This window comes from Coregonus clupeaformis, chromosome 2 (genome assembly GCF_020615455.1).
Source record: "Coregonus clupeaformis isolate EN_2021a chromosome 2, ASM2061545v1, whole genome shotgun sequence".
Lineage (NCBI taxonomy): Eukaryota > Metazoa > Chordata > Actinopteri > Salmoniformes > Salmonidae > Coregonus > Coregonus clupeaformis.
This window is the reverse complement of record NC_059193.1, coordinates 1193449-1219831: the sequence shown is the minus strand read 5'-3', so window position 1 is coordinate 1219831 and position 26383 is coordinate 1193449. Positions and strand designations below refer to the sequence as shown.

Genomic DNA, 26383 nt, shown 5'->3' with positions numbered 1-26383 from the left:
GTCACGCCCTGGCTCTGGGGACTATGTTATGTTGAGCCAGGGTGTGTAATTCTATGTTTGATTTTCTATGTTGGGCTGAGTGACTCCCAATCAGAGGCAACGAGTGTCAGCTGGGTGTCTCTGATTGGGAGCCATATTTAACTGTCTGTCTTTCACTTTGTGTTTGTGGTTTCTTGTTCATTTCGGTTTGTGTTAAACTGTAGACGTCACGTTATCGTTTATTGTTTTGATCGTGTGATCAGTAATAAAAGGATATGTTCACCTTCAACGCTGCGCCTTGGTCCTCATCTCTAACCAACGATCGTGACAGCGTGATCACATAGTCATCCAGAACAGCTGATGCTCTCATGCATGCTTCAGTGTTGCTTGCCTCGAAGCGAGCATAGAAGTGATTTAGATCGTCTGGTAGGCTTGTGTCATTGGGCAGCTCATGGCTGTTCTTCCCTTTATAGTCTGTAATAGTTTTCAAGCCCTGCCACATCCGACGAGCATCGGAAGACGGTTTAGTACGATTCAATCTTAGTCCTGTATTGACTCTTTGCCTGTTTGATGGCTGTTTCTCTGTTCCCCCAGACAGACAGACATACATCATGACAGGCAGTTTGAACAGTAACACCACCAGCCACAGAGTTCCCTGGCAGTTTGGCAGGATTTTTACTGAACACTGAGATATTGTGTGATGACAACACAGCATTGCTTCCCAGCATGCTGCTGTTGGGTGGGAAATATAGCTACGTCAGGGAGTGTCTGATCGATTGATGGGGAAGTCACAGTGTGTGTCAGAGAGAGAGACAGAGAGAGAGAGCGAGAGAGAGAGAGAGAGAGATACTTTAATGCTTATTGTTTATTTCACTTTTGTTTACTACTTAACTTCACTTGCGTTGGCAATGTTAAAATACGTTTCCCATGCCAATAAAGCCCTTAAATTGAATTGAAATTGAAATTGAATTGAGAGAGAGAGAGAGAGCGAGACAGCCACAAAGTGAATGGAGCATTCAGTATCTCTCCCTCTCTGTGCCCAAGGCAGAGTGATGTTCCTTGAAGTGCCGCCTCCTCTCTGATCCTCTTCAGTGATTGGCTGAGGGTTGAGGATAGGTGATCAACAATGGAAAGGTTAATTGAAGGTCTTTCTCCCTCTCTCTTCCTCTCACTCTTTCCCTCCCTCCTTCCTCTGTAAGGTCTTAATAACCTGGCCTGACAAAAACAGCTCTTGCAGAACAGAACGGCGTCTCTGAAGACTCCATATTAAGAGCCCCTTCCAGCCTTCAATTATTCTGTTGTTATGCTTGCAGTCAATCACTCTCCACATAAAGCTGCCAGCAGCTGCCTACTGAGCATCCCTCAACACCTCACACAGTCAGGGTGGCTGGAGAGGACAGAGGATGGGCCTGGGAATATAGTGTGTATGTGTATGTGCGTGCGTGTTTGTGTGTGTGTGTGTGTGTGTGTGTGTGTGTGTGTGTGTGTACTGTATCTAAGTGTGTGGGTGTGAGTAGCTGTAAGCATAGGAGACAAGCAGGGGGGCAGGTTATTTCTGTCCTCATCATTATTTATCGCGGGGGGATAAACACGTACACATTAGATCAGCTTAATGGTGTTATAAATCTGAGGCAGGGATCCAGGCCGGGATATATGACAGGCGTCGTCAAGCCCACTGAGAGGGGGGGGGGATTTACTGCCCCGGTGATGGATGGGGGAGGGGGAGGATGGTCACACCAGGCCAGTCCCAGCGAGATACAAGAGGAGTGGGGGGGTGATTACAGCGCTGACGACACCGCTATTATGGTTAACTGTAATGTAGAAGTGAGTCTGGGGTGTGTTTTTTTTGTCAAGTGTGTGTGTGTGTGTGTGGTGTGTGTGGTGTGTGTAGGTACTATAGGGTGCAGCTGTAAGTGAAATATGTGGATGGTGTTATTGAAAGGCGAGGGTGGGCTGAGCAGTGAGTGAAATCTGATATTTAAAGTCTGCCATTCCCGTTGCTATTGTCAGAATGACAGATGATGCCAGAGATTTTGTATGCCTGTGACTAGTGACGTTTATCACTTTGTATAATATAATTCTAAGGCAGCGGTTACTGTGTGTGTGTGTGTCTGTCTGTCTCTGTGTGTGTGTGTGTGTGTGTGTGTGTGTGTGTGTTTAGGGGCTTTCTAAAGAGCTACTTCAGCTTTAGACTGTGGTTTGATGGTGTATATATTTATCACCTCATCCTCATCCTGACAAGTTAGTACTTCTACACTCTAATTTTACATTGGATAAAGTCATGTTTTAAAAGCTCTCCATAATGTTATTGACTAAGTGTGAAGTCATTTTACATAGGATGTTTTAAAAGCTCTCCATAATGTTATTGACTAGGTGTGAAGTCATTTTACATAGGATGTTTTAAAAGCTCTGCATAATTTTATTGACTATGTGTGAAGTCATTTTACATAGGATGTTTTAAAAGCTCTGCATAATTTTATTGACTAGGTGTGAAGTCATTTTATATTGGATGTTTTAAAAGCTCTGCATAATTGTATTGACTAGGTGTGAAGTCATTTTACATTGGATGTTTTAAAAGCTCTGCATAATTTTATTGACTAGGTGTGAAGTCATTTTACATTGGATGTTTTAAAAGCTCTGCACAATTTTATTGACTAGGTGTGAAGTCATTTTACATTGGATGTTTTGAAAGCTCTGCATAATTTATTTACTAGGTGTGAAGTCATTTTACATAGGATGTTTTAAAAGCTCTCCGTAATGTTGTTGTGAAACCATAACAGGAATACATACAAAGACTTTGTGATGTATAACGTCCACAATTGTTTGACTTGAACATTCAACTTAATTCAGTGACTAATTCAAAATGATATCATCAAATGATGTCAGATACTTCACAACTAATCGTACCCTCCAGTTCACCTTGTCTCTGTCTGAAATGGCACCCTATTCCTTATATATAGTGCACTATACTGTATATGGATTAGGGGGCCATTCCGGACACATCCAAAAATAGGGCTCCTCCATTTTCAACAGAAATTAGTCATATCTCCTCAGTTTTGTAAAGCAAACATTATTTGTGCACCTCTGCTCCTTGTGCCCCTCTGTAATTTATCTATAATGACTTTTTGAATAGTGTCATGAAGCATTTTATATGCAAGCCAGCCAGTCATTCAGTGTAACCCAATCAAGTGGTTTTTAATGAACTTCAAACAAGTGTTATCAGGCAACGTGGCGGCTCCGCTTCACTTCTCAACTCCAGGAACGAGAGAGGACACCTTATCTGCTCTCCCCTTCTTCTCTCACTCTCTAACTCTCTGTGTACCGTTCTCTCGCTTTCTCTCCCTCTCTTTTCTCTCTCTCTCTTGCTTTATTAGTTTTTTTCTCTCTCTGTCAGCCATATTCTCTCTTTCTCTCAATCTCTCTATATAGTATCTCTGAATTTTATCTGCCTCATTCTCTCTCTCTCTCTCTCATTCTATCTCTCCCAATGTTCTCACTCTGTTCTCCTCTTTCTTTATCTGAGCCCTCAGTTTAACAAAGTGAAATTGTCTCACCAAGAGATGGGAGTTGTATGTATGCACATCACTGTAGACTCTACACATAGACACACAGACACAGAACTTCATCAGGACACACTCTCTCTCTCTCTCTCTCTCTCTCTCTCTCTCTCTCTCTCTCTCTCTCTCTCTCTCTCTCTCTCTCTCTCTCTCTCTCTCTCTCTCTCTCTCTGCCTCTGCCTCTGCCTCTCTCTCTTTCTCTTTGCTTATCAAAGCAGAAGCAGCTTTCATTGAACCTCTGTCATTATGTCAATGGGAACACATGGCCCTATTTCTAGCATGTCAGTGAGGTCAACACTCTGTTCATTTACAAGTCAGTGTAATAATAATGCACTGCTCTGTTGACCTATCTAATTCCTATTGTTGGTATGACAGCCACACTCCAACTCACATCCCTTCAAACCTTGTCAAGGGCTATAGAGGCAACCAAACCTAACTCTTCCAGCTATAACTACCTAACCACTAGAGACAACCAACACTAACTCTTCCAGCTATAACTACCTAACCACTAGAGGCAACCAACACTAACTCTACCAGCTATAACTACCTAACCACTAGAGGCAACCAACACTAACTCTACCAGCTATAACTACCTAACCACTAGAGGCAACCGACACTAACTCTACCAGCTATAACTACCTAACCACTAGAGGCAACCAACACTAACTCTACCAGCTATAACTACCTAACCACTAGAGGCAACCAACACTAACTCTACCAGCTATAACTACCTAACCAATAGAGGCAACCGACACTAACTCTACCAGCTATAACTACCTAACCACTAGAGGCAACCAACACTAACTCTACCAGCTATAACTACCTAACCACTAGAGGCAACCAACACTAACTCTACCAGCTATAACTACCTAACCACTAGAGGCAACCGACACTAACTCTACCAGCTATAACTACCTAACCACTAGAGGCAACCAACACTAACTCTACCAGCTATAACTACCTAACCACTAGAGGCAACCAACCCTAACTCTACCAGCTATAACCACCTAACCACTAGAGGCAACCGACACTAACTCTACCAGCTATAACTACCTAACCACTAGAGGCAACCAACACTAACTCTACCAGCTATAACTACCTAACCACTAGAGGCTACCAACACTTACTCTACCAGCTATAGCTACCTAACCACTAGAGGCTACCAACACTAACTCTTCCAGCTATTACTACCTAACCACTAGAGGCAACCGACACTAACTCTACCAGCTATAACTACCTAACCACTAGAGGCAACCGACACTAACTCTACCAGCTATAACTACCTAACCACTAGAGGCAATCTACACTAACTCTACCAGCTATAACTACCTAACCACTAGAGGCAACCAACCCTAACTCTACCAGCTATAACCACCTAACCACTAGAGGCTACCAACACTAACTCTTCCAGCTATAACTACCTAACCACTAGAGGCAACCAACACTAACTCTACCAGCTATAACTACCTAACCACTAGAGGCAACCAACACTAACTCTACCAGCTATAACTACCTAACCACTAGAGGCTACCAACACTAACTCTACCAGCTATAACTACCTAACCACTAGAGGCTACCAACACTAACTCTACCAGCTATAACTACCTAACCACTAGAGGCAACCAACACTAACTCTACCAGCTATAACTACCTAACCACTAGAGGCAACCGACACTAACTCTTCCAGCTATAACTACCTAACCACTAGAGGCAACCAACACTAACTCTTCCAGCTATAACTACCTAACCACTAGAGGCAACCAACACTAACTCTTCCAGCTATAACTACCTAACCACTAGAGGCAACCAACACTAACTCTTCCAGCTATAACTACCTAACCACTAGAGGCAACCAACACTAACTCTTCCAGCCAAAACTACCTAACCACTAGAGGCAACTAACACTAACTCAACCAGCTATAGCTACCTAACCACTAGAGGCTACCAACACTAACTCTTCCAGCTATAACTACCTAACCACTAGAGGCAACCAACACTAACTCTTCCAGCTGTAGCTCAGGGTTAATACCATAGTCGCCAAAAACACTCATTCATAATGTCGTTTCACAGTTAGATATGGTATCTGTAATAACCATGTAAGTGGATGTGAGGAGTGACTTGGGCCTATAGGGAGATTTCTACAGGGTTGAACTCTACTAGGACGTAGGTTCACTGTTAGCCTAGAATGGCCGATACGGTATGATATTGACCTCAAAGTATAACCCCAAATGTCATAACATAGTCAATACTTCTTGTTGATGTTTTCACTCTTGACAACCACGAGTAAAGTCAACTATGCTAAATTCTAAGTCTGAAACAAGTGTGTATTGGGAGTAACACACTGTTGACGTCTGGCTCCTGTCGTTTTGGTCCTCCTGACCAGCTCTCCCTGTCGCTTTTGCAGGAGTGTCCCCAGCTGCTGCCCACCGAGCGCATCCTGGTGCCGGTCAACGTGGTGAAGCCCATCACCCTACGGGCAAAGAACCTTCCCCAGCCACAGTCAGGACAGCGGGGCTATGAGTGTCTGCTCACCATCCAGGGCGTGGAGCAGCGGGTGCCCGCGCTCCGCTTCAACAGCAGCAGTGTTCAGTGCCAGAACACCTCGGTGAGTGTAGGGGATGATGGTGTGTGTTGGGGGGTTGTGTATGTATGTTTTTGGGTGTAAACAATGAATGAAAATTGTTGGAAGGGATGTATTTGATATTTACATTTTAGTCATTGAGCGATTTACAGTTAGTGCATTTATCTTAAGATAGCTAGGTGAGACGACCACATATCATAGTTGTAGTGAGTACATTTTCCCTCAAAGTAGCTATCAGCAAAGTCAGTGCTATTAGGGGGAAAAGTAAAGTGTTAGTTCACAAAAGGCATTATTTTATTATATTTTTAGGGGGGGTGAGGAGGGGGTGCAAGGGGGTTGCTGTGAGATTATTTAAGATAATCTTCAAAGAGATAGAGTTTCAGATGTTTTTGGAAGATGGGCAGGGACTCTGCTGTCCTAGTTTCAGGGGGATGGTTGTTCCACCATTGGGGTGCCAGGACAAAGAAGAGCTTGGACTGGTCTGAGCGGGAGCTGCCCACACCGCAGGGGGGGCCAAGAGACCAGAGGTGGCAGAACGGAGTACTCGGGTTGGGGTGTAGGCTTTGAGCATAGCCTGAAGGTAGGGAGGGGCAGTTCCTCTTGCTGCGCTGTAGGCAAGTACCATGGTCTTGTAGTGGATGCGAGCTTCGACTGGAAGCCAATGGAGTGTGCGGAGGAGCGGGTTGACATGGGAGAACATGGGAAGGTTGAACACTAGGCAGGCTGCAGCATTCTGGATAAGTTGCAGGGGTTTGATGGCACAAGCAGGGAGCCCAACCAACAGCGAGTTGCAGTAGTCCAGACGGGAGATGACAAGTGCCTGGATTAGGACCTGAGCCGCTTCCTGTGTGAGGTAGGGACGTACTCTACGGATGTTGAGGAGCATGACCTGCAGGAGCGAGTCACTACTTTGGTGTTTGCAGAGAATGACAGGGTGCCAAGGTTCTATGCACTCTGGGAGGGGGACACCATGGAGTTGTCAACCGTGATGGAGAGGTCTTGGAGCGGTGAGGCCTTCCCCGGGAAGAAGAGCAGCTCCGTCTTGTCGATGTTGAGCTTGAGGTGGTGGGCCGACATCCAGGCTGAGATATCTGCCAGGCATGCAGAGATGCGTGTCGCCACCTGGGTGAAGAAGGGGGGAAGGAGAAAAGTAGTTGAGTGTCATCCGCATAGCAACGATAGGAGAGACCATGTGAGGATATGACGGAGCCCAGTGACTTGGTGTATAGACAGAAGAGGAGAGGGCCTAGAACTGAGCCCTGGGGGACACCAGTAGTGAGAGTACGTGGTGCAGGGAGGAGTGGCCTGCCAGGTAGGATGCAATCCGTGAGTGTGCAGAGCCTGAGCTGCCCAGCGCTGAGAGGGTGGAGAGGAGGGTCTGATGGTTCACGGTGTCGAAGGCAGTGGATGCATCTAGGAGGATGAGAACAGAGGAGAGAGAGTCAGCTTTGGCAGTGCGGACAGCCTCCGTGACACAGAGAAGAGCAGTCGCGGTTGAGTGACCTGTCTTGAAGCCTGACTGGTTACGGTCAAGAAGATAGTTTGGCGAGAGATAGCGAGAGAGTTGGTCAGAGACATATTTGAAGTTATTTGTGAAAGTCAGAAGATGCACACACAAGCACAACTCTATCTCAAGTCTGTCTGGAGAGCTATTGACTGTAGAATCGCAATACAGGTCCCTCATTTCTAGTAATCAGTACTATAGAGCTGAAGACAATTTCCTCTACATACCTACACTGTCTGGCACCAGTCCTCCATTCCCAAGGATATGTCTCTCATTGTACATGTGCAGATAGCCTTGATGAGTTTAAATACACTCTCTAAATTCCAGCTTCCCTCAGCAATCCTATTATGTGTCATTCAGTTCTGGAATGAAATACTCCCAATGAAAGGGTTTCTATGCTGAATGATATGCTACTGTTGAATGGGAGTGTCTCAAACACTCTGACTAGCTTTGATAGTTGTCTGTGAAAATGTACTCTACCTGGGTTGAATGTTTACCTCTACCCCCCCTCTCTCTCTCTGGTGCTCTCGCTCTCTCTCTGGTGCTCTCTCTCTCTCTCTCTCTGGTGCTCTCTCTCTCTCCCCCTTTCTCTCTCTCCCCCTCTCTGGGTCCCCATGGCGACAACAGTACTCATATGATGGGATGGAGATGAGCAGCCTCCCTGTGGACCTGACGGTCATCTGGAATGGAGACTTCAGCATCGACAACCCCGCCGACAATAAAGGTGAGGACCCCCCTCACACACACACACCCCACCCGATCACCACCATCGCCTGTGTAGCCGGTCTCCATGGCAACAGGCGGGCAGTTGCGGTGGTATCCATCCCCCTGACACCGGCACAGACGCAGAAGTGGCATTACTTTGCTGCGGTGGGCGGCGGTGTCTGGTTATAACTTTGTCTCTTCTCTCATCTCCCTCTCTTTCTCTCCCTTACTCTCCATCTCTCACATCTCATTTCCCTCTGCATCTCTATCTATCTATCTCTCTCTCTTTCTCTCTCTCTCTCTCTCTCTCTCTCTCTCTCTCTCTCTCTCTCTCTCTCTCTCTCTCTCTCTCTCTCTCTCTCTCTCTCTCTCTCTCTCTCTCTCTCTCTGTCTCTCTCTCTCTCTCTCCCTTTTCCCTCCTTCTGTTCACCTCGTTAGCTTCACACCGCTCGTCTCGCCTCGTCCTCTTCCCTTTTTCCATCTCCCCAGTCGCCATCTCTCTCTCTCTCTCTCGTCTCTCTTCCTCTGTGGTGCTTGTTAGCTTCACACCTTCCTCTGTGGTGCTTGTTCGCTTCATACCTTCCTCTGTCAGTTGTCTCCCTCTGCCCAGTAGCATATTACCACAGACGACACACGCAATACACTAAAAGAGAATATTCAATATGCTGTACTATCTATCTATCTATCTATCTATCTATCTATCTATCTATCTATCTATCTATCTATCTATCTATCTATCTATCTATCTGTCTATCTGTCTGTCTGTCTATCTGTCTATCTGTCTGTCTGTCTGTCTGTCTGTCTGTCTGTCTGTCTGTCTGTCTGTCTGTCTGTCTGTCTGTCTGTCTGTCTGTCTGTCTGTCTGTCTGTCTGTCTGTCTGTCTGTCTGTCTGTCTGTCTGTCTGTCTGTCTATTTATTCATCCATGAAAGGGATATAAGGAATGGTTAATACAGTTTGTTTTTTATCGCTTTGGTACTATTTTTACAAGTATGTGGTACATTTTCACAACTATTAGTACAAAACTCCAAACTGGTCACACTTGTTAAACAGCCAGTCATTCATTCAAAACCTGTCATTGTGCATTCATTTGGAATGTGAACATCTCTCACCACACAACCATTGATTTAAAATATAAGTTTATTGTGAAATGTCATGAGAACATTGGTTTAATCACCAAAACACAACATAATGATATCTTTTCAATTTAGTTGTTTTAACTACCAGTTAATACAATAGCAAACAATGCAAGATACGTGTTTCAAATCGCTCTTAGAAGTGCTGAAAGTAATATGCTACAGTATTGTAAATTATAGTAGATTACACCGTTTTCACATTAGGCAATGCACTTACATTACCCAACAAAATGGACAGAAAATCTATAATTCCCATAATATCTATTCAATATGTAATCAAAGGTGTGATCAATGAAGACATCCTCTACAATCATTCATGCAAAAAAAGCATTTTTTATTTCAGATATAATTGCAGGTGTACTATCTGTTATTAAATGTAAGAAATTAAATGAAACAAATTAAATTAATGAAAATAAAGCATAACGTTTAACACGCAATCATTTGCATCAAGCCTGTCTTGAGCATTTGGCCAAGACACTGCGGGAAAAATATTTTGGCATGGTGAATCCAAGCTTGACATGGGTCTGCACTGATATCGTCGCATGCCTCATCCATGGCCAGAAGGAGGGTGGCACGCTCAAGGGGATGGCGATCGTACACCTTCCACCTCCATGCTGAAAAAAGTTCCTCAATAGGGTTGAGGAAAGGAGAGTATGGGTCAGGTATAGGGTCACAAATCGGGGATGGGCCCGAAACCATACCTGAACCACCTCTGCATTGTGGAACCTGACATTGTCCCACACAATGACATAGGCGACCCCTTCACCTTGACAGGCCGGCTCAATTTCATTGAGAAACACAATGAGGTGTGCAGCGTTGTAGGATCCAAGTAATGGCCTGCGTCCTACCAAACCATCTTCAGTGATAGCTGCGCACATGGAGTTGTTTCCCCCTCGTTATCCAGGCACTTGGACGGCGCCGAGTTTTGGTCAGGTTGAAGCCCGCTTCTTCAACAAAGATATACTTGTGATGGTTCACAGCAGCATCAAGCACCATCACCCTCTAAAAATATATTTTGGTTATTTAGTTTTACAGTATAATTACAATATGAAATTGTGAAGCAGCATGTGCATTAATAGTAACAGTAATACAGTGTATAGTGCTGTATCTGAACATACTCGGCCCACAGTTGTTTCACCCAGTCATTGTTTCTCTAAAAAGGCACCAGGTAAATGTGTTTCATAGATACCTGGTGCCTCTTTAAAAGGCGGGCGATTGTTGGTAGGCTGACAGATGCCACATTGGCAAAGGAATCATCGTTCTCCTCTATGGCCTGCTTTATTTCGGACAGCCATATGTCATTGCTGGCCCTCACCATTTCCACCACTGCCCACTCCTGCTGGTTGGTCAGCACACGGCCACAGCCACCACCATGGGGTCTTCGGTCAAGTCTGAGGGTAGAACAGCGTATACTGTCAATAGATCATACTGTAAGAATCAGTGGCGTTTCACTTTTTTTTTTATTACAACATGTTGGATGACTGTCCTTCATATTCCATTCACCCAGTTCAATGTAACATCGATAGGTGTAGGCTACTACATGATACTCAAATTTTCCCTATACCCATCATGAGGTTGCTACAACCAAGCCTATGAATGAAAGTTTACAACGTAGGTGCACACAGGTCGAGAGAAAAATTTGAGATGACAGAAAGTGACACATGGACAGACAATGACACATTCAATACTACCTTGCACAATCTTGCCTGCATCTATCTTATCTAGAGTATAATCATTAGTCCAACAGTTGCAAACGAGAGTTTCTATTGGACAAATTCAAGTATTTTTTATCCCTGTTTCGTTTTCTTCCGTTTAAGAAAAGCTTTTCAACAGAATCGGCGGAATGAATACACCCCTGATCACGCATAAACACAGTTCACATTCATAGCAGCCACGTTGTATTCCTTCTCGCCTCTATGCACTCTCTTCCTCTAACCTTTTCCCTTCGCTTGTGGACTTCAATGCACAACACATCAGCTGTATGTGACCAGGCAAAAACAAACTTTCCAAGCCAAACCATGTCATAACCGCTACACACAGCCTACATCGTTGTCCCCATAATAGCTAAAGTAACGTCCTAGTCAACATAGCTAATAGAACTAATGCCTTAGTAAACCCACTACAATCATGCAGTAACGTTACAGTGTAGTCAGTAAGCAGTTACACCGGCGGGCCCCTGTGGCAATAAATTAATAAAATCAAAAGCTTTCCTTGACTTGGAAGAGTTCCAGTGTTGTGTTGGATAGTCATGCCCACCTCTTTGACCTCTTTGATGGGGCCCATGCCCACCTCTTTGACGGGGTCCATGCCCACCTCTTTGACCTCTTTGATGGGGCCCATGCCCACCTCTTTGACCTCTTTGATGGGGCCCATGCTCACCTTTTTGACCTCTTTGATGTGGCCCATGCCCACCTCTTTGACGGGGCCCATGCCCACCTTTTTGACCTCTTTGATGGGGCCCATGCCCACCACTTTGACCTCTTTGATGGGGCACATGCCCACTTCTTTGACCTCTTTGATGGGGCCCATGCCCACCTCTTTGACCTCTTTGACGGGGCCCATGCCCACCTCTTTGACCTCTTTGATGGGGCCCATGCCCACCTCTTTGACCTCTTTGATGGGGCCCATGCCCAGCTCTTTGACGGGGCCCATGCCCACCTCTTTGACCTCTTTGATGGGGCCCATGCCCACCTCTTTGACGGGGCCCATGCCCACCTCTTTGACCTCTTTGACGGGGCCCATGCCCACCTCTTTGACCTCTTTGATGGAGCCCATGCCCACTTCTCTGACGGGCCCCTTGTCCACGAGCTCTTTGATTTCTTCCTCTCCCTTGCTGTCTATCCTGCTCCATGTTGAAAGAAATTGCAAGTGTTCACACACCCCCTTTTATATGGTGACCAATATGTGAAATCAATTAGCAATAATGAGTAGTCATTATGTATGGTTATCATGTATCATACATGTAATTTAGATGTTTATACTTTACAAACACACATTTTATTTCTGTAGTTCTCAAAATCAATATATAGTAGATAAACCAGTTTAAATCTATAGGTTTACCAAACGGTATATCTAGATGAAACACTGATTAGGTTTGGTGAAAAAGTTACTGATTTTGTGTGTTGTACTTAGACAAATGAAAATGTACTTAAAGTTTTGAAAAAACAGCCTTTTTTGATGATCTGTTTTGAGTTTTGTACTAAGAGTTGTGAAATTTGACCACATTCTTGTGAAAATAGTACCAAAGTGATAAAAAATATATAAAAAAATATGAGATATGTACAATGACTAAACCATGCATGATGGTACTAGTTGGTTTAAACACATACAAATAGAATCACTAATGACAATGGTTAACTGCACCTCGCTGGCTTTGCAATCAGATTTATTTCTGCTCACATTGGTGTTTACATTTGCATGGATATATAGAACAATTTTGTGTCTATGGAGAGAGAGGGAGAGGGAGACAAATAGAGAGAGAGAGTGAGAGTTAAAGATGAACAGAATTCCTCCTCCTCCTCCTCCTCCTCCTCCTCCTCCTCTTCTCTCCCACTAGCTACCCGGGAGAAGGCTGCTCTGGGGGCATCATTTGATGGACAAATCACACAAGCATCTAATAGCAATTAAAAATCTGTCCGGTTTCCATGGAGATGAAATGTTAAACTAGTGGATGAGCAGGGGCAAGAAGCTTCCGGTCGCAGGAGCTAAATGAGAGAGAGAGGGAGAGAGCGAGAGAGCGATAGATAGGAAAAGAGAGCGAGAGAGAGAGGGAGGAAGAGAGAGAGAAAGCGAGAGGGAGGTAGGGAGAGAGGAAGAGAGAGAGAGAGAGAGAGAGGGGGGGAGGGAGAAAGAGAGGGAGATGGAGAGAGAGAGAGAGAGAGAGAGAGAGAAAGAGATGGGGGAGAGGGAGTGAGACAGAAACAAGAGAGAGGGAGTGAGACAGAACAAGGGACAGAGAGACAGTATCAACAAATGGATGCTTTCCACAATATGATTAAAATACTGTCCATGTTCTGGAAATACTTAAATGCAGACAGCAATTTAGAAAGAAAGAGAATAAACCCAAATACCTGTTCTGAACTGTTCTCACCCACATTTACCAATATACATGCATGCAGGCTATCATTTTAAATCTAGGCCGGGGTGTAAAGCACTTTGTTACAATTGCTGATGTGTAAAAAGGGCTTTATAAATACATGTGATTGATTGATTGACTGATTGTGTGATGTGTGATGTGTTTTTAACCTGTTCTCTCCCTGTGACCCCCCCCCCCTTCCTCCCAACAGTCCACATATACAAGTGTGACGCCCAGAGAGGCAGCTGTGGGCTGTGTCTGAAGGCAGACCCCCTGTTTGGCTGTGTGTGGTGCAAGGGGGAGAACCGCTGCACCCTCAAGCAGCACTGTCCCCAGCCTGAGAGCCAGTGGCTGGAGAACAATGGACTCAACAGCAAGTGTACACACCCACGCATCACCCAGGTGACAATGCAGATATGTGTGCATGCACATGCACGCGCACACACACACACACGCGCACACACACACACACCACCAGTACCCACTAAGTAAATCACACTAGTGGGAATGACACACACACACCCATACACACTCTACACCAGCAATTACTACAAACACCCACAAATCACCCAGGGGAGGACACACACTGTCACTCAGGGGAGGACACACACTTTATCACCCAGGGGAGAACACACACTGTCACTCAGGGGAGGACACACACTTTATCACCCAGGGAAGGACACACACTGTCACCCAGGGGAGGACACACACTGTCACCCAGGGGAGGACACACACTGTCACCCAGGGGAGGACACACACTTTATCACCCAGGGGAGGACACACACTGTCACCCAGGGGAGGACACACACTGTCACCCAGGGGAGGACACACACTGTCACCCAGGGGAGGACACACACTTTATCACCCAGGGGAGGATACACACTGTCACCCAGGGGAGGACATACACTGTCACCCAGGGGAGGACACACACTGTCACCCAGGGGAGGACACACACTTTATCACCCAGGGAAGGACACACACTTTGTCACCCAGGGGAGGACACACATTGTCACCCAGGGGAGGACACACACTGTCACTCAGGGGAGGACACACACTGTCACCCAGGGGAGGACACACACTGTCACCCATGGGAGGACACACACTGTCACCCAGGGGAGGACACCCACTTTATCACCCAGGGGAGGACACACACTTAATCACCCAGGGGAGGACACACACTGTCACCCAGGGGAGGACACACACGTTATCACCCAGGGGAGGACACACACTGTCACTCAGGGGAGGACACACACTGTCACTCAGGGGAGGACACACACTGTCACTCAGGGAAGGACACACACTGTCACCCAGGGGAGGACACACACTTTATCACCCAGGGGAGGACACACACTGTCACTCAGGGGAGGACACACACTTTATCACCCAGGGGAGGACACACACTGTCACTCAGGGAAGGACACACACTTTATCACCCAGGGGAGGACACACACTGTCACCCAGGGGAGGACACACACGGTCACTCAGGGGAGGACACACAATGTCACCCAGGGAAGGACACACACTGTCACTCAGGGGAGGACACACACTGTCACTTAGGGGAGGACACACACTGTCACCCAGAGGAGGACACACACTGTCACCCAGGGGAGGACACACACTTTATCACCCAGGGAAGGACACACACTTTATCACCCAGGGGAGGACACACAATGTCACCCAGGGGAGGACACACACGGTCACTCAGGGGAGGACACACACTGTCACTTAGGGGAGGACACACACTGTCACCCAGGGGAGGACACACACTTTATCACCCAGGGGAGGACACACACTGTCACCCAGGGGAGGACACACACTGTCACTCAGGGGAGGACACACACTGTCACTCAGGGGAGGACACACACTGTCACTTAGGGTAGGACACACACTGTCACCCAGGGGAGGACACACACTGTCACCCAGGGGAGGACACACACTTTATCACCCAGGGGAGGACACACATTTTATCACCCAGGGGAGGACACACACTGTCACTTAGGGGAGGACACACACTGTCACCCATGGGAGGACACACACTGTCACTCAGGGGAGGACACACACTGTCAATCAGGGGAGGCCACACACTGTCACTCAGGGGAGGACACACACTGTCACCCAGAGGAGGACACACACTGTCACCCAGGGGAGGACACACACTTTATCACCCAGGGAAGGACACACACTTTATCACCCAGGGGAGGACACACACTGTCACCCAGGGGAGGACACACACGGTCACTCAGGGGAGGACACACAATGTCACCCAGGGGAGGACACACACTGTCACCCAGGGGAGGACACACACTTTATCACCCAGGGGAGGACACACACTGTCACCCAGGGGAGGACACACACTGTCACTCAGGGGAGGACACACACTGTCACTCAGGGGAGGACACACACTTGTCACATCAGGAGAGTGACTGCTGATGGTGTCGACATATACGTTATGAACACAAGACACCATGTCACCCTCTGGCAGCTGATAGACACCTCTCATTTGGACAAGATTAGAATCATCTTGATCATAGAGGACTTCAATTAGTGACAGTAACAGTATCAGCTATGTGCATTACTCATTACTCATTACTTATGACACATTACTCATTACTCATTACTTATGACTTATTACTCATTACTTATGACTCATTACTCATTGCTCATGAATCATTACTCATTACTCATTACTCATTATTCATTGCTTATGACTCATTACTCATTACTCATTACTCATTGCTCATTACTCATTGCTCATTACTCATTACTCATTACTTATGACTCATTACTCATTACTTATGACTCATTACTCATTACTCATTGCTCATGAATCATTACTCATTATTCATTGCTCATGACTCATTACTCATTACTCATTACTCATTACTCATTACTCGTTACTCGTTACTCATTACTCATTCCAGAATGTTAGGCTGCTTACACACACAACTTCTCAGCGCTGATGGAAACCCACATATGCCTGCTACTGAGGGGTCAGTCACTGGTTAACCCAGTGAGCTAGGCTAAGACATAGAGCTCCCATTCACCCTGTTTATCACTCACCTCAGAACAGAGGAACACACACCCGTTTAACTGTTTGTGTTCGCAAGCAGGGTTAGCCCTGCGTGTGGTATAAACACTCCTGACCCCACTAGATGGATGGATGGATGGGGGGATGGGGGGATGGATGGATGGATGGGGGGATGGATGGATGGATAGACGGAGGTTAAAAGGAGGGGGAGAGATGATGCATGGCAGGTTGAGGCTGGGATGGAGTTATGAGGAGGAGAGGAATCCCCATCTCTCCACACCCCCTGGAGAGATGATAGATACACAGGGCATCCCTCCATCCCCAGCCCTGGTGGAGGACAGCAGATGGTTAGAGATTGGAGATGGAGGGATAGAGGATGGATAGAGTAGTCACTTTAGTTTGGCCCTGAAAAGTGATGGGAGGATGATACAACGGGAGAGGAGGGGGAGAAATCCCCCTCTCTCTCTCTCCAGGGAAGAGTACTAGTGATGCTCTGAGCTGTTCAGTGGAACCTGGCTCAGTGTGGGAACCTGGCTCAGTGTGGGAACCTGGCTCAGTGTGGAAACCTGGCTCAGTGTGGTAACCAGGCTCAGTGTGGTAACCAGGCTCAGTGTGGTAACCTGGCTTAGTGTGGTAACCTGGCTTAGTGTGGTAACCTGGCTCAGTGTTGTAACCAGGCTCCATTCCCACTGGCCTCAAAGACTTGCCTTCTCAAACCACACCTGACAAGTGGAGGCAATGGCAGAAACTGCATGGACACAGTTGAGTGCTGCATGGTGTAATATTGACCACTTCAATTCAGGCCCCTCATATCCAGAGTAATCAAGGGGCCAAGGAAAGGGTTTGGAACAAGTCCATATGTACAGTAGTTTATATTCTGGTCTGAATCTAGCATGGATTTATCCTCTGTTCTGTCCATGCATAATGCCTTGCCTGACTGTAACAGGAGCATATTGTAGCCCTCTCACGTACCCATAACACTGTCACTCTGTGATGACGGGGGGCTTTTTAAGGCCCCTCAGCCCAGCCCTCGGCCCCTAATGCATTCTAATGCTGCTCATTACGGTGACATCTCTCCATGAATAATCATCACTCTCTCTTCTCCAGATAGAGAAGAGAGACAGAACGGGAGAGAGTGATTAAGTGTTTGACTCCACCAACCGTCAATTAGCTTGTCAAAGTCACAAATCTAATCAGCTGCTCATCCCGCTAATGAAAGAGACCCATCATCTCTCACTCTCTCTCTCTCTCTCTCTCTCTCTCTCTCTCTCTCTCTCTCTCTCTCTCTCTCTCTTCTTGTTCTCCCGCTCTCTCTCTCCTCCTTGCTAGATGGAAAAGATCCATAATGCATTGCAGTGTCTGTTAATTGCATGCATTGTGATGCAGTAGATTGTTCCCACAGGGTTTCCCTATTCCATCACCACATCAGCAGGGGACAGACTCTATTATTTCACCACCAGTGGCAGTTAGTTGATGTACTGTCTATTGTGAACGGCGGCCGAACCAGTCATGCAGTGAGATAACACTGCCCCTCCCTCCACTTTATTTTCCCATTGGCTGGCGGTTACCTTTTCAGCGTCTGTAATTGGATAGCACCGTATCTGTATAGCAACACCAACCCACTGACCTCATCAGTATAGTTTGTACCAAGGGTCTGGCGTACCTGATAACTCACTATATTCTGATCATGCCTTGATGTACGTAGATAGGGATATAAGCTAAGTTGTCAGCATTCACATTTGTCCCTAAATGCTTACCTATATAGATATGGATTGCCACAATACGCTGTTTCTCTCTCTCACACACACTCACACTTTGGCGACTGTACCTCCATTCCACTGAGAGGGGTCCTAGCCTGTCAGTGAGGAATGACCTCCACAGAGCATTAATAATGAGACCTCTAACCCCAGTGGGAGATCACTATTTGCCAGGGAAGAATGACATTGGGACCTGAAGGTGCTTAATTTGTCATAGATGGATTGGAGGTCCTGGACAGTGTCCATTTCATACATTCAGCAGCTTGCCTCTGGGACAGATACTATTAGGGGCCAACACTAATCAATCTGTTAAAACATTGATAGATGTCTGAAGTGTTCTGCACCAGTGGAACATCTAACAGATCAATCTATTAGGAAGACCTACACTCCTTTATGAGTTAGTCATGCTGTCTAGACCAATACTCCGTTATGAGTTAGTCATGCTGTCTAGACCAATACTCCGTTATGAGTTAGTCATACTGTCTAGACCAATACTCCGTTATGAGTTAGTCATGCTGTCTAGACCAATACTCCGTTATGAGTTAGTCATGCTGTCTATACCAATACTCCTTTATGAGTTAGTCATACTGTCTAGACCAACACTTCTTCATGAGTTAGTCATTTTGTCTAGACCAATACTCCTTTATGAGTTAGTCATACTGTCTAGACCAACTCTCCTTTATGAGTTAGTCATGTTGTGTGTAGACCAACTCTCCTTTATGAGTTACTCATGTTGTGTGTAGACCAACTCTCCTTTATGAGTTACTCATGCTGTCTAGACCTACACTCCTTTATGAGTTAGTCATACTGTCTAGACCTACACTCCTTTATGAGTTAGTCATGCTGTGTGTCGTGACATGACTTTCTTTAATAGGGTGACTGTTATTCATCGAATCAACTAACTATGTTTAATTGTCACTCGATTAAATTAATCATGTAACAATTAACTCATTAGGAATTTGGGGCACCACGGAATACGTTGTTTAACAAGTTACCATCTCCTGAATTAAACTCTTAGAAGATATATATGTTATATATCGATTACAGTCACTTATTAAATAATTACCTCTTATCAGTCTCATTCTGAAAGTCGCATAATCCTTGAACCTACAAGAACCCTAACCTTATTGATGAATCAGCAATACACAAATTGGCTTAATTATTTATTTACTAACTAACTAACTAAATAATAACACAATACAAACACACACACACACATAGGTTATTGATTACTAATGTAATACAATGAAAACAGGTCCCTAGTGGACTGGATTAACAATAGCATGAATGCTTGGAAGGGAGAGACAGAGATTCAAACTATCATTGATACTTTGGAAACTACACTCACGGAAATATAAATGTTTAGCACCCACTCATTCTGATTAGAAATGCAACATGTATTTACGTGTAGCTGTCCACGACAGTTGAGTTGATGATGTAGGACTCTGGTTTGCCCACCAGAGATCCCAATGTCCTTGGTAGAGTTTCTGGTCGTAGTGGTGGTTAGAATGGATACTTCAGCGTACCCTGTAGTTCGTAGAGTTGATCTGTTAGAATAAATAATTCAGATGTACCAACGGTTGTCTGAGAGGGATTGTCCTTCCCAACTCGTGTCTTTAGTGAAAGTTCTCTAGACGACTATACATGCCATCTGCAGACTGAGATGATAAGGTTTAGTGCGTTCTCTTCTTCTTCACCTCGTGTAGAGGTTGAGAGTTTCAGAGTTTCTCCATTTCAAACGTATGGACTACCGTCTCATGTTTTCTGGTCTTTCTGGTCTAACCATTTTGTAACGTTTAGCTCACGCTTCACGTCTGCTGGTCTGTAGAGTGTCAACCATTTTAAGCCGTGGGGCTTCCTGGTCTAACCATTTAAGCCATGTAGCTTCGATTTCAAGCTTCCTGGTCTGGTAGAAATTCAACCATTTGCAACATCCGGCTTATACCGTAATCTGCTTGGTCTGAGGTGAATTTCGTCATGAGGGGTTTTATACTTGAGTGGAAAAGGGGGTGTTTCATCATGTTTGTGCTCATCTGGGCGTGGCCACTGACTGACAAATCAATATGGAAAACAATTATCTCATCTAGAATGCTAAAATCACATTGTTATCTTCACAAAAGTATTATTATACTTAACCATTTGTTTTATACAACAATTAGATGCAAACCTCATAACTGGGAAGTGTACACCCCCAGAGATACAGTTATGTTGTTCCACCGTCTTTAATGTCATCACAACATAGTAACGAATTTGACATGATTGTTCTTTAAGTCCCCACCGACCATTTCCCACATTCTTTGAAGTAGGAATATTGTTTCACTATCCACTTTTGGATGTTGGAGTCTTGGCGGGAAGACTTCCTTTGTTCCATAGGGAAATTCCCTCTCCCAATACTGCATGGCACGGAAAATAACGTTTCTGTAAGGAATTTACGACCGGTCATAAAACTTGCCCCCAGGAAAGGGGTGTTCAAACCTTTTCCTAGCCGGCATCTTTGATCCTCAACCCATGAGGGCAAGTCATGACGTGTGTAGACTGTTCAATAGACTAGAAATAGAAGATCCTGTCTTGACCCCCTCGTGTATTTCTCTAACCTCTCCATTTTTCTTTTTACTGCTCTCTCTGTTTCTCTTCTTTCTTTCTTTCTTTCTTTCTTTCTTTCTTTCTTTCTTTCTTTCTTTCTTTCTTTCTTTCTTTCTTTCTTTCTTTCTTTCTTTCTTTCTTTCTTTCTTTCTTTCTTTCTTTCTTTCTTTCTTTCTTTCTTTCTTTCTTTCTTTCTTTCTTTCTTTCTTTCTTTCTTTCTTTCTCTCGCACTCTCTCTCTCTCACTCACTCACTCTGACCCAAACACTGGGTTGCACACACCTAATCCCTCATATCAGATCTGCCCGGGCATTGTCTTGGCAGCGAGCCACGGCTGGCGTGATGACCTCACCTGGCCAAAACAGGGCGAACGCGGGGAATAGCTTAATCTAATTGGCTGGCAGCGGATCGGCGTTATCGCGCGCCATTGGGGAGCTTCCTCATGACAGCAAGGCTGAGTGGGTTTTTAATCAGGGCCGGTTAACAAGCCCTCTAACTAAGACCCTACACACCGCCCTAGAGATAGCACTGTACTGCTTCTGATCCAGATTAAGGCTATGTCCCAGATGCAACTCCCTACATAATGCACTACTTTTGACCAAAGCCCTGATCAAAAGTAGTGCACTATATAGGGAATAGGGTGCCATTTGGGATGCAGCCCAGACCCTTGTGTTTGACCCAAAGTCAGATGAATTAGGAATAGAGGAGAGGGGGTTTCATGGTTTCATGCTCAATGCGTGGTGGAGATTTTAACGCACAGCATTATGGGCCTTCTGACTAATTGGGACTTAGCTGTATGGAGAGACAGGCAGCTGCTGTCATTAATAGAGTTATCAGCAAGGCAGTGCCATTCATAAAGATTTATGAAACTAAACACCATCATAAGCAATTGGATCATGAATCTCCTCTCCCCTGTAACTATTACCCAGGTCAGCTCATTGCTGCAAAAATGAGAATATGATCTCAGTCAACTTACCTGGTGAAGTAAACTTAGGAAGTTGGCATCACTATGCTAAGCTATCAGCCTGTCTCTTGTTGTTAATAATAAGCATTCCTGTTTTGTCTATGTTTTTCCCAGATCACTCCACTGCGGGGGCCTCGGGAAGGGGGCACCCTGGTAACCATCCGGGGGGAGAACCTGGGCCTGGACTTCAGTGAGATCCAGGGGAACGTCAGGGTGGCAGAGGTGGACTGTACCCCCGTCCGCGAGGGATACATCCCCGCAGAACAGTGAGTACATGGTCACAGTCATTCCAAATAATGGGATGACCACAGACCACAGTGCAACCTCTTAGACATAAGGTCATCTGAGTCGTACTCAGTCACTACTGAATCACGGTCACGTTCTCTCTGACCGCACCTCAACCACACCTCAACCACAGAACAACCCCTCAGGCATATGGTCATCTGATTCAGTGTATGATTCCGAGGGAGTGTGACTGGGCGGTGACTTAACCAATAAACAGAAACACCAAGGTGTGCTGTAAAGTCAGTCACTAAGCTACCAGAGTAATTGGAGAGGGTTGGTGGAAGGTCAAAGTCACATCTCAAAGTTGGCATTTAGATTCTGATGTGTTTGGACAAAAGAAAGGCCAACTCAGACAATAACAGACCACGCTAATCAAGATTTCATACACACATACATGCACACACACATACCCACACACACACCCTTATCAAGTGAGCTCTCCATTGAACTCCAGTAGACAGTTTGCTGCAGTGCTGTTGTGTGAGTTCATTCTGCTGTGCAGCACTGATTTTAAACCATCCAGCAGAGAGGGGCTTTAGAAGAACCCACCTAATCCCAGGTTAAGACTTGAATATAATAATGTGTTATCTGGCAGGGATTTGAAGGCCCCATGCTGCCGATTCGCTGCCAAAAACTAAATTCTTATTAATATGACCTTAAAAGCCTTCCTCCTCTATTCACTACCTCAGTATTCACTACCTCAGCGTTCCTATAGAGAAGGGCTGGGATTATTATTTTGTAAGGGTAAAGAGCTAGGTTTGTTGAGAAGCCGCTTTAAACACTTTCAACAGTTTGAGTTCATTTGATGTGTGGCACTGACCTGTCATTTTATTAAAGGTGTGGATTAGACTTTGTCCAATTTTTCAACCAAAATGTGTATTCTGTATTAAAATCATGGGAATGAGAAAGAGGAAATTAAGCAATGCTGTGTGTGTGCGCGCGCGTGCGTGCATGCGTGTCTGTGCATAACTGCATTGTAGAAGCATAATGAATCATCAACACTTCCTCCTGTTTGTAGGATAGTGTGTGAGATGGCGGTGGCAACGCCGAGCCAGTTCGCCAACTACGTGGAGGTGTGTGTGGGGGGTGTGGGGGTCAGAGAGTGTCCAAAGGAGTTCAGGGCCATATCCTCCAAGTACTACTACTTTGTGGTGAGTAATATCTCTCAGACCAACATATACTGTAGAGGCAGGAAGTATGTGTCTGGCACATGAAGAGAACATACTGTATATTTTTTATAAAAAAAATTTTAGAACATACAGGAGTTTTGTCATGGTTGGAAAAAGTCATTATAGAATATAGATTATAGAATGTATGTAGTTCACTTAGTTGTGATCTATCAATCCCTAGGCTATGTAATTGATTCAATTCTGACATTGTATTCTATGTAGACTGTGTTGTTTGTTTGTCTCACTGTGTCGTACGAGCTGTACTCAGCACCTCCCTACATACAACACTAGTGTGAGGAGACTGGCAGTTCTTCATGACTCCAGGGTAAAAATGGACAGAGAATGGCCATAAAAGCTGCTTTTTACACACACACACACACACACTCCGCACTCTCACCCAATGAAATACAGCCTAATCGTTACCATTATGTGCATGTTTTATGCAGCGTTATCAATTTAACACACATACATTAAGGGGAGCTTTATTTCTTAACAGGCTCATATAACAGGATTACATGATGTTAGGTTAGATGTCGTACCATGAAAATACACTGATTATGAGATTATTATGAGATTATGACTGGAGTGAGATTTATACTAGTTCCTGTTCTGTTCTCTCACTGTGATGTGATTGGTTGACATTATTTTTATCGACACATCTGATTGGATGATTTTTGACCTTGATCTTTGATCCCTAGGTCCCCAGACTGATCCGCCTGAAGCCCAGCCGAGGGCCCGTCTCCGGGGGAACCATCGTCAACATCACCGGTAGCAACCTGGACGCCGGGAGCAACGTGTCCATCATGTTCAAAGACCAGAAGTGCACCTATCACAGGTGGGCAGGCGGGAGGGGCCAATCAGATTATCGGCCAATCACATTATCTATTACAACTATCTCTGAGTCTGATCTGTCCGTCACTCAAGAGTGGATCAGGGGCATTGATTTTTGTAAGGAGGGAGAGAGCGAGAGAGCGAGAGAGCGAGAGAGCGAGAGAGCGAGAGAGAGAGCGAGAGAGAGAGAGAGAGAGAGGGGGGTGGGGACCTTTGGCCAATCAGATGATCTATCCCATCTATTCACATCTATCTCTGAGTCTGATCTTCTGTCACTCAAGAGGTGATCAGCTGTGTCTGTTGTCATCCTCTGGCCCTGTGGTGAAAATCCATAGCGACATTAAGACTTCTGAAAGACTTCCTGATCCCTAATCAATAACGTCTATAAAAATCAGACCGAGTCAACGGCTTCCGCCGCCGTTGCCATCACAACCCCCGATAAAAATAAAGGATGAGATCACCTGCTGGCTGCCTAGCAGAGGGATGTCTTGAGGACATTCCTAAAGTTAAAAAAGTGTATTTGATTCTACTGTTGAGGCTCGTTGTTGATTTGAAGCAGGATTCTGTGAAGTTTTCATATGAATACCTCATGACATTTCCCCTTTATTGTTATATATTAGATGCTCAGTAGTCGAGCCCATTATCATAACATAAGCTATATTGTAGTGTAAGTTGGATTTGGTTATAGTTGTCCTTTAAGGTAGTATTATGGCAGACTGGTGAGATCATGGAGGTAAAATACTTCTCTCTCTCTCTGCCATAGGAGGGGCGGCCAGTGGATCACGTGTCGCTCCCACGCCTCGCTGCAGGGCTATGGAAACGTCAGTGTGTCAGTGACGGTGGACAAGGCCCGGATCCAGAAAGACTTGAAGTTTGAGTACGTGGAGGACCCCACTATCATCAAGCTGGAACCCGAGTGGAGCATCTTCAGGTACGATGACAGGAGAGCAGGAAATGGGACCATTCGGGCAATTATAAAAGCAAATCATAACCCAGGATAGTGGACTGTGAGGGTGATTAGCACCAATCAGAAAGGAACATCCTAAGGGCTTCGTGAGAGTTTGATTCAGATGCTGCCATTTGTTTCTGGATTATTTAATGTTCATACTAGTGTTGTCACAATACCAGAATTTGGACCTTGATTAATACCCAATTCATGTGTGTTACTGAACTGTGATTGAAGGTACTGAGAAAGTGTGAGTGTGTGACCAAGTAGGGCATGGTGGTGCCTCTCCCTCTCTCCCCTTTCTCTACCACAGTGGGCACACACCTGTGACCGTGACCGGCACCAACCTGGACATCATACAGAGCCCGCTTATCAGAGCCAAGTACAATGGTCGAGAGACAGTCAACGTGAGTAGAACCCTCAACCCCTCAACCCGGACATGATCAATGAGAGGTCAAAGACACCTCTAACCAACGGTCAATAGCCTCAACCCTTATACACTGGAAACCAATGAAAATCCTCCAGATATGTTATCCAAGTCTGGAACGGATAGCGTTGTATGGCCAAGGAATGCACTCTTACAACAGAGAGACAAAGAGGTTATATTACAGTAGATCCTAATAACAGAGAAAGCCCTGTTTCCCTGTATCCCTCCACCCCAGACATAAAGCCCTGTTTTCCTGTATCCCTCCACCCTAGAAAAAAATGAAGTTTCCCTGTATCCCTCCACCCCAGAAAGAAAACCCTGTTTCCCTGTATCCCTCCACCCCAGACAGAAAGCCCTGTTTCCCTGTATCCCTCCATCACAGACAGAAATACCTGTTTCCCTGTATCCCTCCACCCCAGACAGAAAGCCCTGTTCCCCTGTATCCGTCCACCCAGACAGAAATTCCAGTTTCCCTGGTTCTCTCCACCCCAGACAGAAAGCCTTGATTTCCTGTATCCCTCCACCCCGACAGAAAAAAAAGAAAATGAGGTAAACCATACAGAAACCAAACTATCAGATTCCCCCTCCCACAGACTGGAACCACACAGTACCCATGGGAGTTCTCTAACCAGCCCTGAGATCTGATCTGAGGTCTGATTGAAAGGCATGGGGAGAGACAAAAGGCAGTAATGCTATCTTCCTGGCCCATCGAAGAGACCGCCACCGTTCTGCAGCTGTGCTCCAATAGGATAAGCTTAGGGAGCCATTGTTGCTCCAAGTACAGACGGCCGCACTTCAAAAGCCCCCTTGAATCAAAATCCGGCATATTCGCCAAGTTAATTTGCCACGTCCCAGTTT

At 45.5% G+C, this 26383-nt stretch overlaps 1 protein-coding gene across 3 annotated transcripts in view; it reads left to right on the top strand.

Annotated features, from left to right (window-relative positions):
* Positions 1 to 26383, top strand: part of LOC121550041 (plexin-A4-like) — a 415766-nt gene that overhangs the window by 318904 nt on the left and 70479 nt on the right. For 2 of the 3 annotated variants that reach the window (XM_045225661.1, XM_045225663.1), the window contains exons 10-17: positions 5920 to 6141; positions 8249 to 8345; positions 13748 to 13938; positions 21982 to 22133; positions 23171 to 23303; positions 24020 to 24156; positions 24916 to 25083; positions 25412 to 25505. In XM_045225661.1, the coding sequence (XP_045081596.1) occupies positions 5920 to 6141; positions 8249 to 8345; positions 13748 to 13938; positions 21982 to 22133; positions 23171 to 23303; positions 24020 to 24156; positions 24916 to 25083; positions 25412 to 25505 (1194 nt within the window). The remainder of the gene's footprint in view (positions 1 to 5919; positions 6142 to 8248; positions 8346 to 13747; positions 13939 to 21981; positions 22134 to 23170; positions 23304 to 24019; positions 24157 to 24915; positions 25084 to 25411; positions 25506 to 26383) is intronic. The other variant, XM_041862120.2, reaches the window with a different exon arrangement.